Below are 26534 nucleotides of genomic sequence, written 5' to 3' on the forward strand. Positions count from 1 at the left end.
TTTAATTTTGACTGATGAAATTATTTGCTTCTTTGTAACATTCTTAACTTTTTGCTGGGTATAGTCTTTTGCTGTTCCTCACCACAGACCCTTTTGGCGGGGGATACCAATTCATCGAATTTACTTGTTATTCATATCATGGGCATATGCCAGTTCAGCAACTTTCATCTGCATAATGGTCCTTTGTCAAACTTTATGATTTTATGGCTACTCTCTCACACCTTTGGGCAGATTTCCACCGAACACTAAAGGTGTTTTCAAGGTAACGCCTAGTAGCCATGTTATGGTTCAGTGATTTTCAAAAGAGTTATGGTCCTTTATTTATTGAATTTTACAGTGTTTACACTATTTGCCATTGGGCTGAAATTGATAAAAAAAAACCTCACTAGTGATCAGTGTGAAGTGTAGTTGTCCATATGCACGTTCCAGTTTAATGATTTTCATTGGAGTTACGACCCTTGATTTGTCGAATTCTGTGATGTCTATGCTATTCCTATGCCATTGGTTTGAATTAAACCAAACTTCACAGGAGTAATCAGTACCAAGCCTAGTTATGTATGTCATTGGAATATTATGGTTCAGTGATTTTCACTGGAGTTAGGCCCTAAATTTTTTCATAACAAGTTTTGATTTTTATTATATCAAAAGGTCAAGGTTACTGTTACTTAAACCTAATAGGTATCTGGTCTATATCTTGAGCAATAGAGCAATCATAATCAAATTGCATGGCTTGTTTTTGGATAGTCTGTAGATGAGCCCAATTTTAGAATGGTTTCGGTATGTCAAAGGTGAAGGTCACAATAATTGTCTTAACACTGGGTATGTTTTCGAGACCCTGTATTCAACTTCTTACCAACATTCCTCTATTTATATTGGGCACAGTAGGTGAGATGTTAAGGTGAAAGTGACCTTGAGAATGCTAATAATTCCTTTTCTGGATCATTGGCTACCATACTTGATAAGATGATTTCTATGTGGTCAGTTGATGACCCTTATGAAGGGCCTCCCTTGCCAACTGGTTAAGTTCTTTGACTTGGAATCACTTGCTCCTCACTGCTATAAGTTTGAATACTTGTTTTGGTTGTAGAATTCTTCCATTTGAGGAAATCATCAAGCTGGCTTACGGAAGGTCAGTGGTTCTACCCTGATGCATGCTCATGACTGAACAGTGCAAACCATGATCAGCTTGCACGGATGTGCAGGCTGATCTTGGTCAGCACTGGTCGCAAAGGCAGAATCACTTGCCGCCAGCAGGCTGAATGTTAAAAAAAATTCCTAAAACTCACGCAATCACTTCCTCTAAGCTGCAGTTACTAGCTTAAGAAATTCTAAATTTCAAACGGTATGATATAAATCTAGAGGCGTACAGCTTTAAGTTAAAATTTTAATTGCTGATGATTACAGAATCACAAGAGATACTCTATCATTGAGGTCTGGTCCGAGAACTCCACTTATCAGTAATGGTTGTGTATTACTTTGTTCTACTCTCTGTTGAAATGAATAACAACTTAACCTATTATTTATGAATTTATTCTTTCGAAATAAGGAATTATTTAGACCTGAACAAATTATAAACAAGAAATAAATATTTATGTTACAGAAAATATATACATAAATACACAATGAGGAATTGCACTAAATATTTGTAAATGCAACAAAGCAAAACGTGCCAGCACACAGGTTTCTGCAAAAAATTGCCACATAGCACAAGGCTCTTGTGGGATTTCTTCAGACGAAATATAGTATAAATATTATATAACAAAATATTTATTTACGTTAATTTAGAATTTCTTAAATGCACAACATTTTCACAGACTTGATCTTAGTCACATTAGAAAATAATATATCTAACGAAAGTACTTTAACACTTTCATAAAATACAGTATAAATGATCTTTTTGTTTTTCGTGCAAAATAATGAAACAAACAGAATAAAGTACATCGCATTACAAAGCAGGAAATCATCGTTGTAAATTGAATTGCCAAACTAGAGGCATTGTATACTGAAAGGGCAAATTTATTTGTTAACAGTTTTTGGAATTCGAGTGAAGCACTGTATACATGTAAGAAGATTGCCTCGTTAATATTAATAATATAAAGTAAGTGTTGAAGCGTACTTTTTCACAATAGCAGATCGTACTTATCAACCTTCCCTTTCATATCGCATTAATTTTAGCACAGTTCAATAGATTCTTCGTTAAAACACACATTCTTGTACCTCTTTGCTTTGTCGGATTTCCTATCATATAGTCAGACGCTATTGTGTCGCCTGCAACAACAGCACGCGCCAAAAATCCGCAAAAGCATTTTCTTTGCGTCTTTTCGGAAGTTTATATTCAGGAAACTATAAATAATTGGATTGATCGCGTTATTTATGAAATATGACTTTACGCAAAATTTGAACACCACTTCTTGTGTCGGCGTAAGATTGTCTTCAAAGTCCTTTTTGATGCTGCGGATAACCATTATAATTAGAAATGGTAGATAACTAATGACATAAGCGACCGTCACGGCGAAGAGGACAACGGTGGTCCGAGTGACTTTAATTTTTCGTTTTGTAGGTGCGGTGGATTTCACACTCGCCGACGAAATAGATGAAAATTTTCTGTCTTTGTTATTGTTTTTAATGCACTTTTTCTTTGAGTAAGAGTCATTCATTTGTTCTGAAGACATGTCGGTACTGATTGGGTCCGATCCATTATCGTCTGGTGCATTACCTTTGACCTCTTCCACTGGATCACTGGAGTCACGTGTCGAGCTACTGCTGAATGTTCGCCCTGATTTTGTCGAAATTTCAGATTCTCTGTTTGATTTTTGGCCGATTTTTGCTTTCTTCTGTCGCCATATTTGAAGCCCTATTTGAATGTATATAACAGAGAAGAAAACAAGGCAGCAGATGAAAAGTAGACCAAGGAAGCCATAGTAAATTGGCGTCCAAAGTGTCCCATGCATGGAATCGTCCGTGGAACAGTCCACTCCCCACACGCCGGATTCAAGCTCCTCTGTAGCACGACCAAAAATCAAACACGCCGGCCAGGAAAGAGCAACACCAACAAACATTGCCACTACGCATATCTTTTTGGAGGCCTTTACTGAGATCATTTTGCCTAATTTGCATATTCGCAAATATCTGTCCACGGCTACTGATATCAAAATCATTGAAGATCCGATTGTTGTAACAGATTCCACGAATCTTAGAAGTTTACATGCAGCCGAAGCGTAAAACATGTAGGGATATCTAAGATCGGTAATTTCCGTAGGCATTCCGATTATACATGTCAAAAGGTCAAGGACGGCCAGCGCCAAGATGAAAAAATGCGAAGATGATTTTGTAGGTTTACAACAGTACACACAGCAAACTAGAATATTTCCAAATGTTCCCACCACTGTCAAAATGATCATGTACACAATAACTGGAATATACAAAGTTGCTTTTGCGTCGTTATGTCGAACGAGTATTTCAAATAGGTCATCTTCACTCAGCGTTGTTGTGTTCGGCACCGTTGAAGTTGTAATTTGAGCCACACCCACGGGTGCACCTGGTACGACACTGGATGTAAAATTGGACGTAGAATTCATGGCTGTGCTCTAGTTTGCTTCAGCTGTCATTGCATCTGGTCGAATCCTGAAATGAGAATAAAATAGTCGTCAATATATTTATGACTGGCATAATTTTCAAATATGCTATTACCTACAAGCCCGTGCAATAACAAATATTAATCTACTTGTCTGACAAGCAATCATGCTAACAAAGCAAATAAACAGTGCCAATCAAACATCCAAAGGTCACACAAACAACATAAAGTATCCATAAAATACACACGACCGTTGTGGTATATATATTGTTTGACCCGAAAGGAAGGTTACTAGGTTTAGTGACCACTGATGGTTCATCAAGTCCACTATTTCAGAAGTTGCATCTGACTGGTGTATTACCGTGGTTTTTAAAAGTGTGGCGTCATTTTAATTAAGTGTTCTTTTAGACCGTAAGTGGGTCCATTGCTGTAAAAGCAATGTGGAAAAATGAAACATTGTCATTGGTCGGTTTTACGCTGTGTTGAGAAACAACCTATCAGCTGCTCGAACGTTTTAAGACTGGTCTCCAAACTTAGTTTTATAATCTCAGGCCCAGTACTTGCTTGTTCTCCATAAATTTATGAAAACTTCGCAACCTGATCCGTCAGAATGGGGCGACTAACTTTTTAAGTCACAAATGTTTTTCTGATTTTCACTTCAAACTAAATTTCCTGGATCGGAAATGTTCCAAGTATTCAAGATACCATCGCGGACAATTTTATTTCAAAATCGAAAAGCTTTTATAGTAATGTCATATCCAGCTTCTTTCATTGTTTTAAATTGGTACGCCATTTACAACTGAAATTCTTTGTCCTAACCCTAAGTGTTAAGATTACAAGTATCCCAATTAGATGTTGCGCGTGATATCATTGTTTATCTTAAGTACATTGTCCTTTTGACACGATCCTAAGTATTACCGGCTGAGTATCTTTTTATCTTGTTTATTTCAAACGAGTATATTTTGAAATTTTCTAAGGTTTATTTCCCTTTCGCGCCAAATTTAGCGGAGACGCTGATTTCCCAACATGATACGGAAGATTTTCACACGCACTGATCTAATAATTCGAATTATCGAAACGGTATCTGATGTAAGCTGTACTTTTGTTTTTTTCACCAATTAAACTCTGAACTTGTCCGAGAAAAGGATATTTTTGTTGTCTTGCAGTGCATTAACCCTGGATTTGTTATTTATAGAAACTAAATAAACGTAATGATTTTACTTTCTTTTGGAGTTGTATGTAAAAAAGAATCCCTATATAGAGTCGGGTTTACTACGTATTGTAAGCACGAACACTGAGAAAATACTAGTGCATTAAAAACACAGAAATAAAAAAACCCCCACAGAAACAGCCGTCAGTATATCTAACGGAGCGATTTTCGATAAAATGCAAAAATCCTGTCTGGGCTTTTATATAATATCATGCCGTTACCCGCGATGCACAAAGGAAACATACTACGCCTTATATTCTGATGTTGACGTCTACGTCGTGCCGTCGGTACCGTCGTGTGTCACGTCATACATTCACATCATAATATGTCAAGTGTCAAATGGCTAAACTAATCTTCAATGATATTTAAATCTTAAACGTATGTCAACTTACATAGAGGATATGTGCACATGTGTCTTTCTATACTGAATATAACATGCCGAGCATTTAAGGGGTTTAATAAGTCCAAGGTGAAATAATCGTGCTTTTTGTGCTGAAACATTGAAATCCTTCCTTTAAATACCAATCACAGACCAAGTCAATTCAAACGCCAACTTCAAAATGTTATAAAACTGAAGTCTTTAGTTATTACTCGTAGCCTAATTATACCAAATTTATGGCATAGCCATGACATCAGACATGTTATAAAAGACATCCTTTTACGAAATGTTAAAACCAAAAACGTTAAATTTTTATGCTGAACTGTATTGAGGTACATGCTTGCAGCAACAGCTTAAAGTTGTACACTTACAATAAAATATAAATTCTGATGCAGCCAACTGTCCATCAGCATTTTGTTAAACTTAAAGTACTACAATGTACATTATATATTTCATGCATTTGAATTTTTACAATATTTTTATTAGTATGCATTCCCAGGACAGAAAGAACAAGTTGTGATTTATACAGATTCCTATAAAACTAATTTTCATTAACTGAAAATAGCATATATAACAAAAGTGTCAAAGCAAACAATTTCTAACTTGAGTCAAATGGCACTAAACAGTTGCACTTATTTTACATTTAGTTTCAAAGTTCGACGCTCGCTATTTTCTTTCGTTATTTTTGCTCCATCTTTTAAACTTTGTTCAGAAATAAAAAAAGTTCTTACCGGATAATTTTGAAAACCTCTTTTCAACACACAGCAATAATATCCAAATGAGAAATCTTCAACAAAAAAAAAATTGACAATTTTTTTAAGAAGTATTTTCAATAAATATATTGCACAACTGCTCAAGTCGAATGAAAATTTTCTACTGATATTACAGCACGTTACAGCACGCTCAACATGAACTTTACTCCCGACCACTTGAACGCTTACACATAATTAATTTGTCCATATTGCATCTCAATATGTAAAGTATATTTCCCGATCAACTTAAAAACATCTTAAAGTTTATTTCACAGTGCTAATCACAAGATATGGGGTCAGATGATGTCAACAAGATTAAAAGATTCGTGGGAAATACTTCAAAAGCGAGAGGAGCCTTTAGTGATGTCCGCCCCAGTATTAAGCTGGGCTCCCACTGCCGATCAGATCAACTCGATCAAGCCCGATCAAGCGATCGGGTACTTGTCTGGGTAGGTCGGCATGATTGATCGGGAGTGGTCGGGGAGGTCTACCTTGGTCGGCATCGCTCGGGCTTTCTACCCGAATTTTTTTGACATGTCAAAAAAATTCGTGTAGCGATCGTGTAGCCAAGCGGTCGAGAAGAGCTCGGGAAGCGATCGTGTATTGATCGAGTTGAAGATCGAGTTAATCGAGAAACAATCGTGTAGCGATCTTGTTTGGTCGGATTGACATCTTTTACCCGATCTGTAACCGATCTTCTCGACTTCTACTCGAGTAATATACGATCGCATCCCGATTAAGTAGATCTCTGTTCGATCTCTTGTCCAGATTATCAAGACTGCTACCCGACTACTCCACGACCACACACGACCGCACACGATCAAACCCCGATCACTGTTCGACCATACACGAGCTCACGTGACTAAAGCAAGAAAAGCGTGCTGACCAGTGTCTCATAAGTTGTTTGGACGCTGAAGATATAACATCTTTAGCAAACCAATATCTGTTAAAACATCTTCAGCCAAGCCATTTCTACTACAAACTAAAGATGCCGAGAAAAGGCAAAAGGCCGATAGGCAGTACAATTGCGAGTAAATGTGCAGTTGCTGCGCCTCAGCCTGAAATCGTGGAACCCACCCAGGAAGAGAGTAATGAGTCGCCTATACCCCCTACTGACTCTTCTGCCGAGCAAACCAGAAAAGAGCAAGTAGAAGAACGTCCGACTTCTCCTGAGATAGAGGTACTAAGCTTTTGATTTTGCTTTCCCTTCGAATACGAACAAACAACTGTCATTAGACTTATATTTTGTGTGTCAAGTGTTTATAAGGATATAATGCATAATTTGTTTATTTTATCATAACACACTGCTATGTTTGTCATGTATTTTTACAATTAGTACTCTACATGTATATGTTTTTTTTCGGCAATATTTTAGGCGCAAAATAACAAACATAATTGGAAGTTTCCTTGTTATTCATAAGTATACTTTTAATGTTTACAGACTGATATCAGGCCCCGGAAGACACTACATCGTACACTCACGCAAGATGAAGAAGATGACCTTGTAGCGTGGTTAAGAGAGAACTCGTTCCTCTTCGACAAATCATCCGCAGGATTCAAGTATAAGGAGAAGAAGAACAGTACATGGGCCGCGAAAGAGGCAGAGTTGGGCCTCAAACCTGGAGACCTGTCGTCAATCTGGTACACGAATATGAGAACACAGTATTCGAAACTAATTAAGCTTACCAACAAATCTGGATCTGGTGCTGGAGAGCGCACAGCAAGGCAACAGTGGATTTTGGACAACTTTGAATTCCTGCGCCCTTATCTGGTACAGCTGCGAACTCAGAGGGGATCCAAAGTAAGTACATGTAGTAATAAAATCCTGTATAAATCATGTGTATACACTTAAAAGAAATATACGTAATCAAGCATTAAATTATTTCTAAATTTTAATGGTATAAAAGGGAGTTCAGTTTTTTTGCCTAAGTTTGACTCGGATTTAACGACAGCTAAGGCCATATCTCTATTATACAAGGCCATATGTGGACCTATGTTTTAAGTCTTGTGCAAGAGAAATACCATACAACATTTCTGAAAAGTTCATTTCAGAGCCGGGATTCAAACTCAAGCCAACACATGACACAGGATTCGCAGTCCAAGGCGTTAACCTCTCTGCCATCGGGGCACCTTCTTAAAAGTCTGTATTTATTCTGTGTACTTTCTATATTTGCAGTTTGCGGAGAAGAGAAAGGAACTTGTCTTGGAGGAGACAGAGGATGATGACGCCGCCTCCGATTCGTCAGCACCCTCTACATCAGCAGTATCTGGTTGCCGTCCCAAAGCAGCGCGTGTACTGTCCTCATTGACGTCCGAGTTGGAGTCCGTGCGTGGTGCCATCACAGTTGCGCAAGATCCAGCAGCACACACTGGCCAGTTTTTGGTGTATTTGATGCGCCAAATGGACCAGCAGAGAATGAATGTGTTTGTCACACGTGCAACAAGGCTGGCTCTGGACCTTGCGGAGGAAAGCCAAGAGGAGAAGAGACGACTAGCCACCCAAGAGGCAGCAGGGCATGTAGGTCAACAGATAGCAGATCCAGTTTTTGCCATGCCTGTCCCTCCCGCTCCTACATCATCTATATACAGAAGACAGGCTCCCATATCAGCGGTATTCGGCTCAGCATGGCAGCAGAATCAGTTTCAGCAACAGGATCACATGCAGCAGGATTTTCAGCTAGCTACCAATATAGCTGCATCTGCACCACCAGCCCATCTTACACCACTGCTGAAAAGTTTTACTCACCTGCAACCACCAAATGTGCAGGCAATCTTGCAACAGCCTACATGTGCTTACAGGTCCATTACACCCGCCATAGAAACCCCAACCACGACTGCATCTATCATCCGCCAGGCTATGGATATGGTCTCGACACCAAATAGTTCCCCCATCCTAACCCAGGAGATGCATGACGCACCCAAGGACTGAACAAAGTAACTGGAAAATGGTTGAACCAGCCAAGTGATTTGATGATGTGATTTTACTCAAGTTTATGTGCATTGTGAATTTAGTTTTTCGACGTTTTGGTTTTTACTTTGAATAAAGGTTAAATAGCCTCATTCTTGATAAATATTACTGTTGACTGTTGAGTCTTCTTAAGTAAATCAATGTAAACTGTTCGTAAAATTTGTTTGGATAGCAATTTATCTTACTTAGAAACTTAATTAGCTTACTTTTGGCATAAGGCAAAATAACCCTGTTATTATGTAGGTTTCTGTCAGTATTAAAAGTTGAACTTAAATGTGTATTGTTATAACAAAACAAGGCTGGTCATGCTGGTAGCAATTACTTAAGAATACATGTATTCTAAAATTTAATATTTTTCTTCAGCCCCTAAACAATTAATCAATCAATTAAAAGTGAGCGTTGTGTTCTGGTAGTTAAAACGTTCGACCTTATGAAGAGATGTCTGCTACCGCAACTTGTCCTATACGTGTAGGTTATAGTTCATATAATGGAAAAATAACCAAATTTAATACAAGCGAGCGAAGCGAAGCGCCGTATTAAGTTTGTTTATTTTTTCCATTATATGAACTATGACCGACTTATAGTTAACCCCGCCCACTATCATTCCTGTGCCTTCAATTAAAGTCATGTGATCGGGGGAAAATCACGCCATCCGTATACAGCGCGCCAATTGGTTGAACGGTAACTTGGATAAGTCGTTATCGATTCAAAATGACGTAACTACCGCTTGATAAAGCAGAAGTGACGTCATTTTGAATCGACACTTCTGTCGTTCCAGACAGTAGGCTGGGCTTGCTATTTGGCGCGCGCCATGTCTGCTGACCTAGTTATAATACGAACTTATTTGTGCAGAAGTGTTCTTATATGGAACATATTCGAGCAGAAATTTGAAAAATCTCTGGACGGTGATTGGCTCAGAAACTAGGGTGAACTATAAATGAAAGTTGTAAATTACTGGTATGTGGCTATTTCTTGTTGCCGACTTAGGTCATGTTCTAAGTTAACTCACCACCGTGATATGATTGAAATACTTCGAAAAAGGGCATAAAATCAAGAAACAAACAATCAACTCTATTGTATATACATGTATACTTGAAGCTTATTTCCTCCATTAACAAACATATCATGGAAACTATCATATCCAAATAGAAGATGACTTACTATAATATACTTAAACATATCGGAAATCACTTTAATAACTACATAACTTGTGCATACTCGCATCATATAGGTTATACACTTCATCAAAATATCTTTCCAAAGTAACTAACACACTAAATCATATTCTGTTGCCACTCAACTGAACCAGCTCGGGAGTTGAAGTAGTGTTTAATGTAGTTCCTCTGACTGACCCAGCGGATGTCACCACATTTCTTCCATGGGTCCGATCACCATCAGCCAACTGTCTTCCTTGGCGCCATTCACCAGGTACTAATTGGTTATGCTCGTCCTCTTGGTCGACGGCCAGTCTTGCAATGGCAGGGTACCGTATGCTGATAAGGTTATGCAGTGTGACACATGCAAGAATAATCAAGTCAACGGTTTCGGGCATCTGGTTCAAGCAGCCAAGTAGGCACTGAAACCGCATAGCGAGAAGACCGAAGGCGTTTTCTACCACTCGTCTAGCCCTGGACAACCTAAAATGAAAGGATGGTGATGGTTTATAAGAACAAATTTCTGATTAAATGCATAGCTATTTTGCCAATAGTAATTCAAAAGATTGTCTAACCTGTAATTGAATATGCGCTCCTCGTTGGTCAAGTTGCGTCTGGAGTATGGCTTCATCATCCAAGTTCTCAACGGGAAGGCGTCATCTCCAATGAGGAAGTATGGGGTGTTCATGTCATCGCCAGGCAGTGGATCAGGGTCAGGCAAACCAAGGTTGTTTTCTTCTAGCATGGTTCTGAGTTCAGTGTTATTGAATAGCTGGGCATCGGATGCACTGCCATTAGCACCAACGCTTACCCAGATGAATTTGTAGTTTGCGTCTACGAGTGCGAGTAGTATTATGGAAAAGAAGCCTTTATAGTTATAGAACAGAGATCCAGAGTTCTTCGGGTTCTTTATCCTCACGTGCTTACCATCAAGAGCCCCGCAGACATGAGGAAAATTCCACTTGGTTCGGAAGTCATCTGCAATCTGCTGCCATTGTTCAGCAGTGACGACGTCTGGCAAAACCTCTTCAGAGTACTCCTGTATTATAGCATCCAAAACTTCAGGGACGAATTTACTTATTGTGTTACTTCCCACTCGGAATGAGTACATCAAGTCTGAATACGAGGCTCCAGTTGCGAGATGACGAAGAGTGACCGCCAACTTCAATCCAGGCTCCAGGGCTTCCCTGAAATAGAGATTGAACAATGATAAGTAATAACTAGCCTGCTATTATACAACGTATTAAAATTTCTTAAATATTAGTGACAATTGCACAGAGCTGTTGATGTCAATTGGTTGGAAAAGTAACTAGATGACTAATTATTTCAGAAATACGTGAAAATGATGGGGATCAAACCCATGATTTACCTGAAGTTGGTGTTCTTTTTCTGAATTCTGGGTGATATGCGATCAACAAGCTCCCCAAACATATCAGCGTCTACCCTTAGGAAATTTTTGTATCCTTTTGGGTCTTCCCTGTTTAGCTCCTGTAGCAGTTGCTCATAATGCCCATACAGGGGTCGTCGTGCAAGCCACTGCTTCATCCATATTTTCCTGCGCATTTGTCGCCTACGTCTATGCCTACGACCCTCAGCCTCTTCCTCTTGTTCCAACTCTAGCACTGCAATGGCCCTGTCTCTCTGGAGCTCTAACCATCTGGCCCACATCTGCAACTGCTCAATCTCCATAAATATGTATACTATGCTGGACACAACATATACCATGAAGTTTCAGGATGAAGTGATAATGATCAACACTGTTTGAAGTTTTTATTCTAAAAGTTTTGGTACACGACTGTTCACGACCTTCTACGACTCGAGTACGACTATGACGATCGGGTCGGGGAAAGATCTGACACCGATCGAGCAGAGATCCAGTAGGTCGAGTTGAGATCGTGTAGGGATCGTGTAAAGGTCGGGATGATCGAGCGGAAATCGGAAAGGTGGTCGGGTTGACGTCGTGAAGGAGTCGTGAATAATCGTGTGGAAATCGTGTGTGATCGACAAGAGGTCGAGAAGAAGTCGTGTATTCGCCTTTAGTCGAGCATGGTCGGGCCTGATCGGGGAATTTGGGTGATCGGGATGATCGAGTTGATCTGATCGGCAGTGGGAACCCACCTTTAAACACACAGGATTCGGCACATGAAAGTAAAGAGGAAAAAATGATGTCATGAAACTGCAGCTGTGTTTGATGGAATTGCAGCAAACGTGATTGTTCTGCTGTCCACATCGTGACTGTAAAAATCCAAAAACTAAGTTCGAAAACCAGTCCGGAAATGCAGCTGCACCATTTTATAACTTCAAAATTGGGCTCGAAACAACCAATCACGGACAATGGCAAAGTTATAAAACCGAGTTTTGAAACCGATCTAGGAATACCGCCTTACCGCTGGATAATTTCAAAATTGAGCTACAACAACCAGTCATATACTAGGCCTATACATAACCAGTCTAGGGATGCAACGGCACCATTGGTCAATTTCCAGATTATGCTCAGAAGTAACTAATCCGATACTGGCGTTTTGTGAAACGTTTTTAAACAATAACGTCATGTATTTCTTATACAACTTTGTAACTTAACATTTTCTACCTTCAAAAGTTAAGTCGTTTCCAAAACCACAAATTTTAAATATTGTTTCGAATCAAACATCCTATAGATCTCGAATAAAAAAAACCCTGTCCGTAAATACATACAATATGTGTCTGTATCAAGAGAATGTTTGGCAGCCATTTTTAAACCATCTTTTTTTGCAACGGCTGAATATGCATAACTTCACATGACCACTAACTTACGTACTAAAAGATAAAAGGGTAAACTAAAGAACATTTTCACACGAAACCACAGGGTAATGTGCAAATTTCCATCTGGATTCATCAGAAATGTTCTGCAGACTTTATATTGCGGTTGCGTTAATAAGTGACATATCTTGATCTCCACTAGTTAACGACCGAAGTGGTAACAACCTAATTCTTTACCGGAGCTAGATTTGGCTCACATGATGTATGTCATATAGTACCTCAGACTTTTACAATTTATTCTAATGTCTCTTACATGCATAGTGCATAAAGTTTTAAAAAGTAAAAAAGCAGTTTATTTTGTTGAATAAAAACAAACAACATGAAAAAATATATACACAGTAATACATAATTCCAGAACTCAGATTTCGTTGTTCTTACATAAATCTACAAAAACTTAATGGACTATTTTGTTGTGAGGCGCAGACCAAAACATACACCGGTTGTAAACCGGATTATTCTCACAGGGGTCCCACACTTACATATAGCTTTGAATGTAATTCATAATATTTTAGACATTATTATAAATATCTAAGCCTAGCATTGTGCCGGACCCCCGTGTGACAACATTTGGTAACGGTAGATGAATTCTTTTTCCACCGCGAAATACAATGTCATGAATAGCCAACCGTTTTTGTATAAACATCTCCAAAGAATGATTGCATTTTGGACGAATTTTCTGCAAAAAATATTTAACAACTTACCAGGAAACTCCATTTTATAACAATTTTGTAGTTTCCCATTTTAAATCCATGAAATTATAACGAATGACACTGAACTGCAGTAACACTAAACAACAAAAAAATGGCTAGCACACTGACCGCGGGGTTATAATAAGTGAACCATTTAATGATGTATATATACACATAAAAAATTAATAAAAGGAATACACTAACTTCTAAAGACGGTGGCCATACGTTTCTAATGACGCATTTATCACTAAGCAGAACAGGTTTTGCCTGTAAGGGACAGGTGTAATTGATTTCTAGTGATAAGATGACATTTTTATGCAACAATTCATAAATTGATTTGTATTACTGTATTCATCGAATTAATCGACTAATCCGATGTTTGTCTGGTCATCTGTACCATTGTTACGGTTATATTAAACTGTCAGATTTTAACAATGGACAAACTTAGTACAGGAAATAATTTTCTATTTAAAATATAGGCTTTTATTTAAATTTATGTACTTACAAATATTGTATATTTTACTTTTTGACAGCCAGAGAATTTATTCTACTTTTCGTTAGTATTTATTCTTACTTTGTATAAATAATTTGCTTTAGCTTAGACATGACATACGAGTTTTGCAGAACGCCGTAAAGCATCAAAACTGTAAAACTCTGGACGTGTTTTATTAAATATGAACAAATTAACAGTATGCTTTTGTATATATTTTGCGCATTCAGGACTTCTGTTTTATGTCAGATTTAAATTCATTAACCATTTAATACCTGGATTGTAACCCAGGTAGTAACGAGATTGATGTACATTTGTTTCTTGAACTCAGCGACGCTTCTGTTTTTTTAAATTCATTTGTTGACGAAACTTAAACTTACATAATGTGCAAGTGTTTCTTTCTACTTTAAATTAAATATAATGAATATGCATTTCAAACAATGCAGTTTTTCATGATGACTACAGATTCTTTATTCATTCATTTTTGATCAGTTCACATAATAGAATTCCGCTTTAAGCCGTCTAGGTGACATTCAATACATCAAGAACAACGACCAATGAGTCTCTATTATTTTGCTTGGTTACATTCATTACGTATTTGCATAAATAACTGTATGTTGATGCATGACTATTGCAGTGGGTTTCATAGCATGGCTTAAAAAAATTGAAAACCCACATGTGAAACTAACTTTTCCCTATTATTGTTGATTACTTTACGCCTCCAATACTAAATCTTTAATTCTGTGAAAATTACGGTAATCAGATATTGTTAAGTTTTATAGATTGAAGTGGCAAAATGTAAAGTCCATTATTAATTAACGTTAAGTTTCAATAAGAAATTAGAGGTTATTGTTAAACAGTCCAAGGGTATTGAAAATCCCAAATCTTAAAAATTAATATACATTTCATTACATGACGCTTTTCTCTAATCGTAAAATCGTTTTTCCAACTGCAAAAATTGGCATAACCTAATCGAACATATGATATTTCAACGGTATACGTATATAGCAATTTTATTTATGAGCATATTAGAATTACTTTGAACAAAATTTAGGTTTTTCATAATTAATGCTCTCATTGTTAAAAGTTGTTAAACTATTTTTTTATTAGTTGTTGAAATGTATTACGGGTCCAGTACGTAATCGAACGGAAAATGGCGATTGATATTACGGGTCCAGTACGTAATTAAACGGAAAATGGCGATTGTTATTACGCGTCCAGTACGTAATCGAACGGAAAATGGCAATTGTTATCACGGGTCCAGTACGTAATCGAACGGAAAATGGCAATTGTTATTACGGGTCCAGTACGTAATTAAACGGAAAATGGCAATTGTTATTACGGGTCCAGTACGTAATCGAACGGAAAATGGCGATTGTTATTACGGGTCCAGTACGTAATCGAACGGAAAATGGCAATTGTTATTACGGGTCCAGTACGTAATCAAACGGAAAATGGCGATTGTTATTACGGGTCCAGTACGTAATCAAACGGAAAATGGCTAATTGTTATTACGGGTACAGTACGTAATCAAACGGAAAATGGCAGTTGTTATTACGGGTCCAGTACGTAATTAAACGGAATATAGCAACTGTTATATAATCGAATGGAAAATGGCGATTGTTATTACGGGTACAGTACGTAATCGAACGGAAAATGGAGATTGTTATTACGGGTCCAGTACCTTTAATGGGGATATAACAAGCCGGTTCTCTCTATAGTCATTGTTTTGACAATCTGTAACAACTGTATTTTTAATATTCTGCTCAGGGGGTTAGATCGAATGACAGATAACGATTTAATATGGGCTTTATTGGTAAAATTTAATACCAAATTGATTTGCTTTCTTTTGAAATATACACCGACATATCGACCTAGTATCCTTCTAATGACAACTCTTTGATGATATTTGGGTTTTTACTTTTAATAATTTAGTGTAAGAAAATATTTTTGAATAAAATAAACATTATAATACAGTATATATTTTTGTAATGAAACCATATACCACGTAATTGCAAAGACCCGCTTTGACAGTGACAGAAATGATTTTGAAAACTTTAAATTCAACATTTCAAATTTATGATTTACTTTCATTTATCACATGTAAGAGTAAAAAGCGAGACAATTCATGTAAGTTCTGGTGATACTTCATTATAAGTTTGGTGATTTTTATTTATCATTTTTTTTTATATTTGATAAATATTGCTGTAGTTTTAAAACGAAATAAGTGCACAAATAAGGAGGAATGCTACTTTTTAAAACAGCATATAAATAATTTAAGGTTGTTTTAATAATGATTTTGTGCACTTGAGCAAAACGGTCTTGAGGTTCCCTCCGGAGTCCCATTGTTTCGCGTAAAAGGACAAATTCCGCGTGTCTTTGACTGATCTGAAGGGTCTGACGACTATACAAGGGCAATGTGCAGTCTGAGAGGGTTTACTTGTTATTTCAAGATCGTGACTGAGATTTTTCACGCAGGAAATGCAGTATGCGACAGAAAACAATTCTTCATTCATTATTTCACTTAAACGTATACAAATGATCGTCTGCTAGTTTAAATAGCTCCAAGACTTCCTTAATGTTCTTATCAAGTATTCATGTCGTCTGCTTGGTGTTTTTGTTTGTTTCCTTCTTAATGACAATTTAAGATTGTTTTCAATAAGTGGTTTAGTCCGTAAAATACAATTTTTTTTTTGTACAAGTGCAATGTATTTTATATAATGTCAGCTGCTTTCCGGTTTTCTGATTAGTAATTTCGGTTTCTTTAGTTTGTTTTGGGAGGTAACAAATGAGTCAAATTCTCATGTCATTAAGGGTTCCTTTGACCTAATGTGGTTTCATAGACAAACACGAAAAGAAGGAGGATTCTTTTTAACTACAGTTAGTTCTTGAAACGACCATATAAACACTTGGCATCAAAATATTGTGGCGACTGACAACGCAATTCTTTCTGAGTCAAAATCACACATTCTACCTTTCTAAGACAAACATGACTCGGGAAAGTTTCTTTTTAACTGTACGATGCTCTTGTAATGAAGCAAGAAAGAATTTTGATATCAAAAGAACAGTGATATTAACTGGTACATACATGAAAAAAAAAATGCCGAAAACGTGTAAGTCAGTACCCTTTGTTCGGTTATTGCGTTATTGTCTTTGCTTTTTATATGAAAAAACTTCACACCAGGGCAAAATTTCGCCAGGAGCTTCTATTCATTTTTATACCATTGCATTAAGATTTATTAAGCGTATGTAAAATTTCATCCTCAAGATTTCCAAGCTATTGGCCTGAGGCTAGAATCGCCTGGTTTGGGCGATTTCCATCGTGATGTTTGGCTCTACAGCTCTAATTCATGTGGAGAAGTTATCCGTTACTTTGAGTGAATAAAATAAGGAAACATTGGACAATGGTATATGGTTGAAAAACGGCATTCAAGTAACTGTTGAAAAACGATGTTAAACCAAAAACAAACTGTTCCGCTGTATCTGTAATGTTTATTTAATGTAATTTATGTTGCTTTGACTTTAGAACTTTTTGTTGCTGATTTAAATAACACGTGTGTTTTTCAGTTTTGATGCAGAGACTGTAACTTGGAGGGTTTCTACATTGAAGGAAGCATTCCACAAACGACTATTTGTTGTAACATTAACTAGCTTTAACTACACTGAATTTTACTGTAAAATCTAATTATTACAAAAGATGATTTACATTTATTGTAATTACAATTTAAGTCAAACCTAAAAATATAATCAAGGATAGCCAGTGCTTATGGAATGATATTTCAAGAATCAACATTTGAGCCGTGCCATGAGAAAACCAACATGATGGCTTTGCGACCAGCATGGATCCAGACCAGCCTGCGCATCCGCGCAGTTTGGTCAGGATCCATGCTGTTCGCTTTTAAAGCCTATTGGAATTGGTGAAACTGTTAGCGAACGCTGGTCGCAAAGTCACTATATTGGTTTTGCCATGGCACTGCTCATTTCATTGTGCATAGACCGGTCATGATTTGAACAATGTTGGTAGAGGTCCACTAGACAATGCTACAGGCCAGATAACTAAGCTCTGTGCATTGTGGTTCAAGACAAGAAGATTTTTAAAGGTTTTCCCTATACAACTCTCGTAAAACTAAGTTTGCCCTAGGGTCGGGTCAAGTTTAACCCTAACCCTAACCCTAGAGCGGCGTGATTCCGAATATTTCGAATGTGAATATAAAGTTCATAATTATTCTAGATTCTTTTTGTTGTTTAAAACAGTAGTCCCCAGTTGCTCACATACTCACCCAATACCAAGATTACAAAAATAAATATGGGGCTATTTTTACACGTCCAGGTCACATAGAAATAGAAGGCAAACTCAAACGACGCGAGGTTGAAACTTGAAAGTTGATTAAGAGCTATAGCCAGTTGCTAAACAATTGCTACAACAGCAACAAGCAAACAATACTATTGAACAATATAGATGCATGCATATACCACTGGCCATTTGGACAGATACCAGTTTTTACAAGTGTTGACAGCAACAGCTAAAAGTACTGGTGACTGGTGTCTTTAGGTCCTCGAAATTAATCATAGTATTTAACTGATAACTTCCGCCACTGGAGGCTACATATCTAACAAACTACTTGACTCTATCTTAAAGTTGATGTTTTTATAGTTTCTACGGTTTCTGAGTCAGACACAGATGTGACAATGTCCTTCAGTGTCCTATTTAGAAACTTTAAGACGCAATAAATCTTAATTGAAATCACGTTTATTTTCGTAAGCACTGCCAACACTTATGACAAATTTGTACCTAAAAGAGAAGTATGATGGAATCAGTTATATATAAATTTAGAATGTGACATATATTTTGTATATATTGATTGAAGTCACTACATCAAAAATTATAACTTAAGTGACCCTGAAAGCGGACACTGTCCGGTGTCCAAACGTATGGAGGTTTTGCACTGCCATTTACCAACGCTTATTCCATGTAATTTATCTACTGTTGAAATGATACTCTTATGTCAAAAACGTAGATTCAGTTCCAAAGATATGCTGTCGCATTTTGTCTATGGGGTACTTATTCTGCTGAAACCTCTCTGATATTAACACCATTGTACTAGAGCCTACTTCAGCACCCATAGTCTTTTGTAAAAGATTGAAAACAGATTCTATAAACCTAACTTTTGCGTTGTTGATGTTGGTCTTTTGAAATCAGACTGACTTCAGGTTGTTATCTTTAGTCAATTTAAAGTTTGTACTCGGAAGCTGGATTTCTTAAAGTGTTCTCCAGTTTTTAACCGGGTGTTTTTGAGCAAAATCTAATGTCTTTAAATTGACCAATGATAAGACTGTATTAATTTCTGTAATATTAGCCTACATTCCTATTGTCAAAATGTCTACAACAAATGTTTTTATTTAACAAATGGCAAAGTTGCATTCTAAAGGTCTATTATCTTGGCACCAAGCACACATACTATACAAATGTAAGGTTGCATTTATCACTGAATACGATGCCACACTAAAATAATACGTTATGTGTCCGTTTTTGCCCATGTGCTCTACTCAAAAGACATTTCGAACAGTTTTAATATGGGGCATCACATGCTACAGAAACAGTTTTCAGACATTCTCTGCTATCTTCAAGGTCAATTTTTCCCCCTGGAAATTGAAAAGATCAAGAATTTGCATGATTTTAAATAGATGGTCTTTAACAAACACTTTTGGTTATATGTTGTTTCTTCACTATTTTTTTTGTCATGGATAAATGGTTCTAATTTATAAACAGGACTTGTCTATATAAACGTTATGGAAATTAAACAATCATATACAAGTTGAACATGTGTCTAAAAGTTTCAACGGGAAGAATAATATACATTAAGTATCGTCGATAAAAATAAAGGACATTTCGAGGGGTCTTCTTGAGTAAATTTTCGTAATCCGTATCTGTTTCCGTTAAATCGACTTGATAAGGGAGCCCATTTTTCAACCCGGAGGTCGCCATGAGGTCACGAGTTAATGTCGAGTATTCAGTTTTACACCAATACTGAAACTTTCTCGGGAAGTGGACTGAAGTGCCACTCAGACAGCTTCAAGGTTTTTTGGTTAAATCTGCTATTTCATACACCTAATGGAAATCCAGGGGTGGTAGAACAATCCCTAGAATATCGTTATAAAGATATATTAATAAAGCCGAGTTTAAGGCCAAAATTGTATATTTCCCTATGTTAAAAGTCCGATCAATGATCAATTTCGACTACATTTTTGAAATTTGTTTTACCAGAGCTGCTGCTGTTATGCTAACTAATATATTCTTCAAGTTTTGCAACAGTCTGTCAATAAATAAAGCCACAATTGGATATTTAAAAAAAGTACCAGTAGTTATTTATTGGGCAACAGCAGTTTCAATGATGTTTTCCAGTCAGTTCAATGCCTTACGGATTTGTTTGGGGATAATGACCCTGCTTAAATGTAGGAAATAAGCACTTCTAATGATATGTTCTTGTTTCATACTGACCACTTATTATCGAAATGATCACCGCAAGCTCTTAAATCTTCCGGAAGCTATTTTGGACGTTTGCTACTAACTCGAAACACACCATCTTTGTTTGGTTAACCTAAGACCAGACTTATGAAGGACCGTTCCTCTGCATTTAAAGTTAAATTACACCAATTATTTTGTGACTGACAGCAATCTCAAAAAGATAAAATAAAGTCTGTAAATCAGTATTATTCAAAATGATTTTTAATGGTATGGGAACAGCAAAATTCCCGTGTTTTTTTTTTCATATATGTTTTAGTTTTAGTTTCCATTTTCGAAAAAATCAACCCTTGAACCTCCATCATCATAGCGCAGAACGTTCCTCACACGTTCTATCGGCTTATATAGACGTGATACATTTGGCATTGTAAGATCGCAAGATAACCCCAAATTAAATTCCGTGGAAAGCTGTATCAAACGACCGATGGTGGTGGAGGGGAGAGGAGTTGGTAGAGCAAAATGCTTGAAATATCCAGGTTTTTGAAGCGACACAAAGAAAGAAAATGATCACATGAATTGCACGAGTACCTTGGCCCCAGTTTCACGAAAAAACTTAAATAATTGCTTAACTAAGTCCGTTATTTCGAATGCTTGTTTTTGCCCTTTGTGCATCTTCAAAGTTTTTCGTCTATATCAGAACCGTATATGACTATTTCATAGATCAAAACACAATAATTCTGAATTTTTACTGGAATCGAAGTAAAGAAATAAGCAATACACTTAAGCAAGTACTTAAGTTTGTTATATCGTGCTTAAATAAAAATATCATAATTTTCGTGACTGAAATAAGTACTGCCGACAAATACTATTAACTATAGTATAATGTATCTATAAAATAGCAATAACCTAAGCAATAGCACAATTTTGAAATAACATATTTTAAAAGACTTAACTAGAAGTAATTATTTAAGTAGTTTCGTGAAATTGGGGCCTGGTGCTAATACCCCCATCACACCAAGCTCGTTTTCAGTACGTTCTAAAAAATGTAACCGAACGGGCTCAAACTGTGTGGTAACGGAACAGACGTAGTAGCGACGTTCTACAGTCTGTCTAAGAACTTTATGGACTGGCTCGGACGGGGTTGAACGGGAATGGTGCTCCAGAACTTTGAGCCTACTCAAAAATTTCTGCCAATCATTCCGTCCTACAGTTAGACGGACTGACAACGTACTTAAAACGAGTGGACGTAAAACTGAACGGCCGAATTTCCGATCGATGAGAGTGGTTGTCGAGTATGCGAACGAGGTCAATTTAAGTGACTGAGTGCCACCGGCGATTCAGTTTCTTAGTGTTTAACCTTCAAAAGTCTTATCGACCCATTACATCCTTAGTGGGTCGACTTATTCCTAGAATATCGATCAAAGATAAATATAAAGCGATTTGGCAAAATTGTTTTCATAAAAGTTCATAAGAGTTTTACAATTTTTGATTGTTACCGGCTCGTTTTATGTACTTTATATTCTTCACAGTTCTGCAACGTCTGATCATCTGCAAGGATATTAAAATTACCAAAGGGTTTTGGGTATAAATTCATGAGTTGTTACGGGTCAGTTTGCCACATTGTTTGGATTATGAGCTAATGTTAGGATAGCCTTTATGATTTCGTTTCATACTGTCCCTTATCTCGATTGAACAGAAGTCTCAAAGGAGCATGGGACGTTATATAACCGACACCACCTCTTTTTCGGTTAACCTCAGACGAGACTTGGAGACTTTCCATTGCTTTAAAGTTTAAATTACACCTATTTGTGACTGGCAGTCTCAAATTTTCTTTGAGTTCAAATGATTTAATTGGCCAATGTTGTATTTTTTTGTGTTTGAGATTTTAAGAGACATTTTCGAGAATAAATGCAACGTGAACTGCTTTTCATAGCGGGCAGAACGTGTTCACACGTTCTGATCGTTATAGGAGTGATACAGGCGTAAACCAGAAACGCAATTAAATTCTGAGCTGTTCGAACGGAGTGGTGGAAGGTTGTAAGCAAACATGTTAAATACAGTTTTCGGCGTACTCAAAGAAAGAAATATCACATAATTCACATCCTGGACTTCAGAAAACTTAATATGCCTTAACAACGATTTCAATGCTGTGTGTGCATCTTCAAGTTTTCGTTATTCCGATATGATATTTATAAACACGTAATTCAGACTGGATCGAAAGATAGCATACACTAGCAAACTGTTTTTAAATCGTAACTATGATGCATAATTGGACTAATTTACCTGCCAAATTTCAATAATGTTCTTAGCAATACCTAAGCAGCACATTTTGAATAACATATTTTAAGAGGGACTACTAGAAGTTTTTAAGTAGTTTCGTGATTGTGGGGGTCTAAAGACAGCTATACCTGATCGAGTAGTATTTTACTGTATTAAACTTGGAAAACAAAAATCATCCGCAGATATAAATCAGTTTTTGGCTGTCCCAAATCTAAAGTGTGGTCTCCGCATATATACATGTACGTTTAATAGTATTATCAACTGATCTTTAATAAGTGACTACTGTGGTTGATTTTACTCGAAATCTTTGGTGATCATTTAAGTCGGGTTTGACTGTAATGTTAATATCCTTTATAAACGTTTCTGTTTAATTCATCAAAAGGAAATCAAATACACAATTACGACCCTTTACCATGACCCTAATTTCACCCATTCATTTTCGTTACACATTTTATTGACTTTAAAAGTGGTGATTTTAACACTTATATTTTATTCTCTACAAAAAGAGAATCACCTTGTTTAGATAAGGCCTTTAAGATTGTATAACCTTATTTGTGGGATTATTTACCTACAAATTTGGACAAATTTGATTTCAATAACGTCTCATTCAGAAGAAAATATATTTACATAAAGGTAAAATTTCAAAAGTTTTGCGGCTTCTTATATTATCATAGAATTTAACTTAAATGTAGAAAATTTCATACAGTGAGCTAAAGGTTATATTCTACACAATAAGTTTATGTTGTTTTCCTATTTCTGTTATTTGCCAGATATCAAAATGTGTATCTTGACCCTCTTATAGTGGCTCGGTCAGATGTTTTGGGAGGTGAAAATACGGTCCTCTCAAACATTGTTAAAACAGTTGCTGCATATAATCTTATGAATTTATTCCTACAGATTATTTAATTTATGTCTCATCAATGTGCACAAAAATAATGGTAATTTAGATAGCATATAATGCTTGAAGATACAGAATGGATACAATTGACAACATCTATAGAAAGAGTTATATTCAGATTTACTATCAATGAGGATTAATACACACAAATAATATACCAAAATTAATTCAATAAACAATAAATATAAGACATTTTAATCAGTTATAACGTTCTGTGGCAATCCTGTTGTGACCTTTGACCTTTGACCTTGTGACCTCCCAAAGTAGGATCAGTTATGGGATTTGGTTGTTTGATAGCTTCATAAAAGTTATTATCTTGAGGCAACAGTGAAAGTTTGAAGGATCCTGGTGAAGTGGTTCACGAGTATAGTGCCTTCATGCAAAAAGTTAACGTTGGCCCCTTGACCTTAACCTTTGACCTGGTGACCCCAAAGTCAGTAGGAGTGGTGAACTCAATAAGTACTATCAGCATGTGAAGTTTGAAGGTCCTGGGTGCAGTGGTTCGCGAGTAAAGTGCCTTCATGGTAAAAAGTTAACGTTTGCCCCTTTGTGCTTGACCAGTGACCGATTTGGACTCAAGTGCGGATCCCACAAGTCGAGTAGGGGATGATTAGTGATCCCAATCTACAATAAGTACTATCAGCATGTGAAGTTTGAAGGTCCTGGGTGCAGTGGTTCGTGAGTAAAGTGCCTTCATGCAAAAAGTTAACGTTGGCCCCTGTGACCTTGACCTTTGACCTGGTAACCCCAAAGTCAGTAGGGGTGGTATACTTAATAAGTACTATCAGCACGTGAAGTTTGAAGGTCCTGGGTGCAGTGGTTCGCGAGTAAAATGCCTTCATGCAAAAGGTTAACGTTGTGACGACCGAACGAACAAACTAACGAACTAACGAACGAACGAACGAACGGACGGACAGTTGAACACTAATATGCCTCCTTCGGGGGCATAAAAATATTAATATGATATCATAATTTATAGATAAAAAACAAGTAGATCGCCACAACAAACACAATTGTGTTTCCGGGATAAAACCGCTATAAAGCATAAAAGTGCACAAACAATATTCACGCAGAACTGCAATTTTAAATAAAATATCCTTTATTTGTTTCTTAAGCGTTGTGTCTTTACTAACTGACTTTTCATACCATTCAAGAAAACTGAAAAATACACGTGTAATGTTTTTTTTATGTTGATTTGTCAGACTTACAAATTTAAGACTGATATAATGTAATAAAACAAAATCACAAATGTATGTTTTATAATGGATGACTGGTTTCAAATTTTATTTAAGATAAAATTTTACAGCTGAAACATAACAGTGTATTCAGTTTGAAAAAGACAGACATAAACTATAAAATATTACCGAACTTGATGCAAAATGTAACTCACCTGTTCTTATAGGATTGTCGTAAGATATCAACTGAATATAAATGTTTCTGTTTCATTGTAAAACATAGATACGTATTCCATACGTATCACATTTTGATAAGAAAAATCATTTCAGAAATAAAAGCCAAGATTTGAATGAATTATAATGACGTTTTTTTTTTTTTTCCAAATCAAAAAGTCAATCCTTAATAAATCGATTTTTTTTCCTGCAAAATTTGTACATTTCAACTTGTCGACATGTATTTAAGAAATATATAAAAGTTTACCTTTTTACAGGATCCTTTCTTGAACACCGGTATTTTTCATGCTCAACAATTAGTCATTATTTCATTATTGTCATTTAACTATTTCGTCTCTTTCTGTTCAAAATTATTTCACACTTTACACGAACACTCAAGTATTTAATTACACGTAAAATTGAAATTTAAACATTTAATTACCGATCGCTACACCGCAGCTTTTTTGTGCTTAAACTTCGGTTAACAGTCAATTTAAACACGAACTGTATATCGATGTCACCTACCATTTGTAACAATTTGTTATGACTAAATTCGGTAGTCGAAACTTATAAGTAACGGCAAATACACACACCGATCAAAGCATAAAACTTTTTAAGAATCTGTCTAGCAAACGGATAAAGCACATTTTCAGGGCCATCAGATTTGTAAAACAGACGAGAACTATCAAATAATGTCGTTTTGTCTGTCTTCAATAGGCAATGCTCAATAATTACTGTTCACGGAGATCTGACTACAATACTTTAACAATGCTCAATGAGCAGTGTTCAAGTTGCTGTGACTACACTTCAGTAAGCAATGCTCATTGATTATTATTCTCGTTGCTTTGACTAGATTTCATTTAACAATGCTCAATGAGTAATGTTCACGTTGCTATGACTACATTTCATTTAACCATGCTCAATGAGTAGTGTTTACGTTGCTGTAACTACACTTCATTAAGCAATGCTTAATGGGTAGTGCCCACGGTGCTGTGACTACATTTCAGTAAGTAAAGCTCAGTGGGTAATGTTAACTTTGCTGTGACTACATTTCAGTAAGCAATGCTCAATGATTATTGTTCTCGTTGTTTTGTCTACATTTCATTTAACAGTGCTCAATGAGTATTGTTCTATGTGCTGTGACTACATTTCATTCAACATTGCTCAATGAGTATTGTTCTATGAGCTGTGACTACATTTCAAAGAACAATGCTCAATGAGTAATGTTTACGTTGCTATGACTACATTGCATTTAGCAATGCTCAATGAGTAGTGTTTACGTTGCTGTAACTACACTTAATTAAGCAATGCTCGATGGGTAGTGCTCAAAGTGCTGTGACTACATTTCAGTAAGCAATGTTCAATGAGCATTGTTCACGTTGCTGTGACTACATTTCATTTAACCATGCTCTATGAGTAGTGTTAACGGTGTTGTGACTACATTTCAATAGGCAATGCTCAATGCGTAGTGTTCACGTTACTGTGACTAC

The 26534-nt window shown here is 36.5% G+C and overlaps 3 protein-coding genes across 5 annotated transcripts; 1 reads left to right on the forward strand and 2 right to left on the reverse strand.

The window, feature by feature from the left end:
• Positions 1-1514: 1514 nt before the first annotated feature.
• Positions 1515-25488, reverse strand: LOC123548494 (alpha-2A adrenergic receptor-like). Of its 3 annotated transcripts, none has more exons than XM_045335792.2 (2): positions 25313-25488; positions 1515-3624 (listed from the first exon to the last, which is right to left on the reverse strand). In XM_045335792.2, exon 2 carries the CDS (start codon positions 3576-3578, stop codon positions 2250-2252), a length of 1329 nt encoding a protein of 442 aa, XP_045191727.1. In that variant the 5' UTR covers positions 3579-3624; positions 25313-25488; the 3' UTR covers positions 1515-2249. The 3 variants fall into 3 exon arrangements, with proteins under 3 accessions (XP_045191727.1, XP_045191724.1, XP_045191725.1); XM_045335789.2 differs by lacking the exon at positions 25313-25488 and adding an exon at positions 5895-6076; XM_045335790.2 differs by lacking the exon at positions 25313-25488 and adding an exon at positions 4139-4334.
• Positions 6310-8844, forward strand: LOC123564887 (uncharacterized). Its single transcript, XM_045358796.2, has 3 exons — positions 6310-7095; positions 7357-7716; positions 8092-8844. The coding sequence occupies exons 1-3, from the start codon at positions 6904-6906 to the stop codon at positions 8842-8844; spliced, it is 1305 nt and encodes a 434-aa protein (XP_045214731.2). The 5' UTR covers positions 6310-6903.
• LOC123546981 (putative nuclease HARBI1) lies at positions 9954-12154 on the reverse strand. Its single transcript, XM_045333692.2, has 3 exons — positions 11407-12154; positions 10613-11224; positions 9954-10520 (listed from the first exon to the last, which is right to left on the reverse strand). Exons 1-3 carry the CDS (start codon positions 11760-11762, stop codon positions 10163-10165), a joined length of 1326 nt encoding a protein of 441 aa, XP_045189627.2. The 5' UTR covers positions 11763-12154; the 3' UTR covers positions 9954-10162.
• Positions 25489-26534: the final 1046 nt, after the last annotated feature.

Source organism: Mercenaria mercenaria, chromosome 6 (assembly GCF_021730395.1).
Source record: "Mercenaria mercenaria strain notata chromosome 6, MADL_Memer_1, whole genome shotgun sequence".
NCBI classification, from domain to species: domain Eukaryota; kingdom Metazoa; phylum Mollusca; class Bivalvia; order Venerida; family Veneridae; genus Mercenaria; species Mercenaria mercenaria.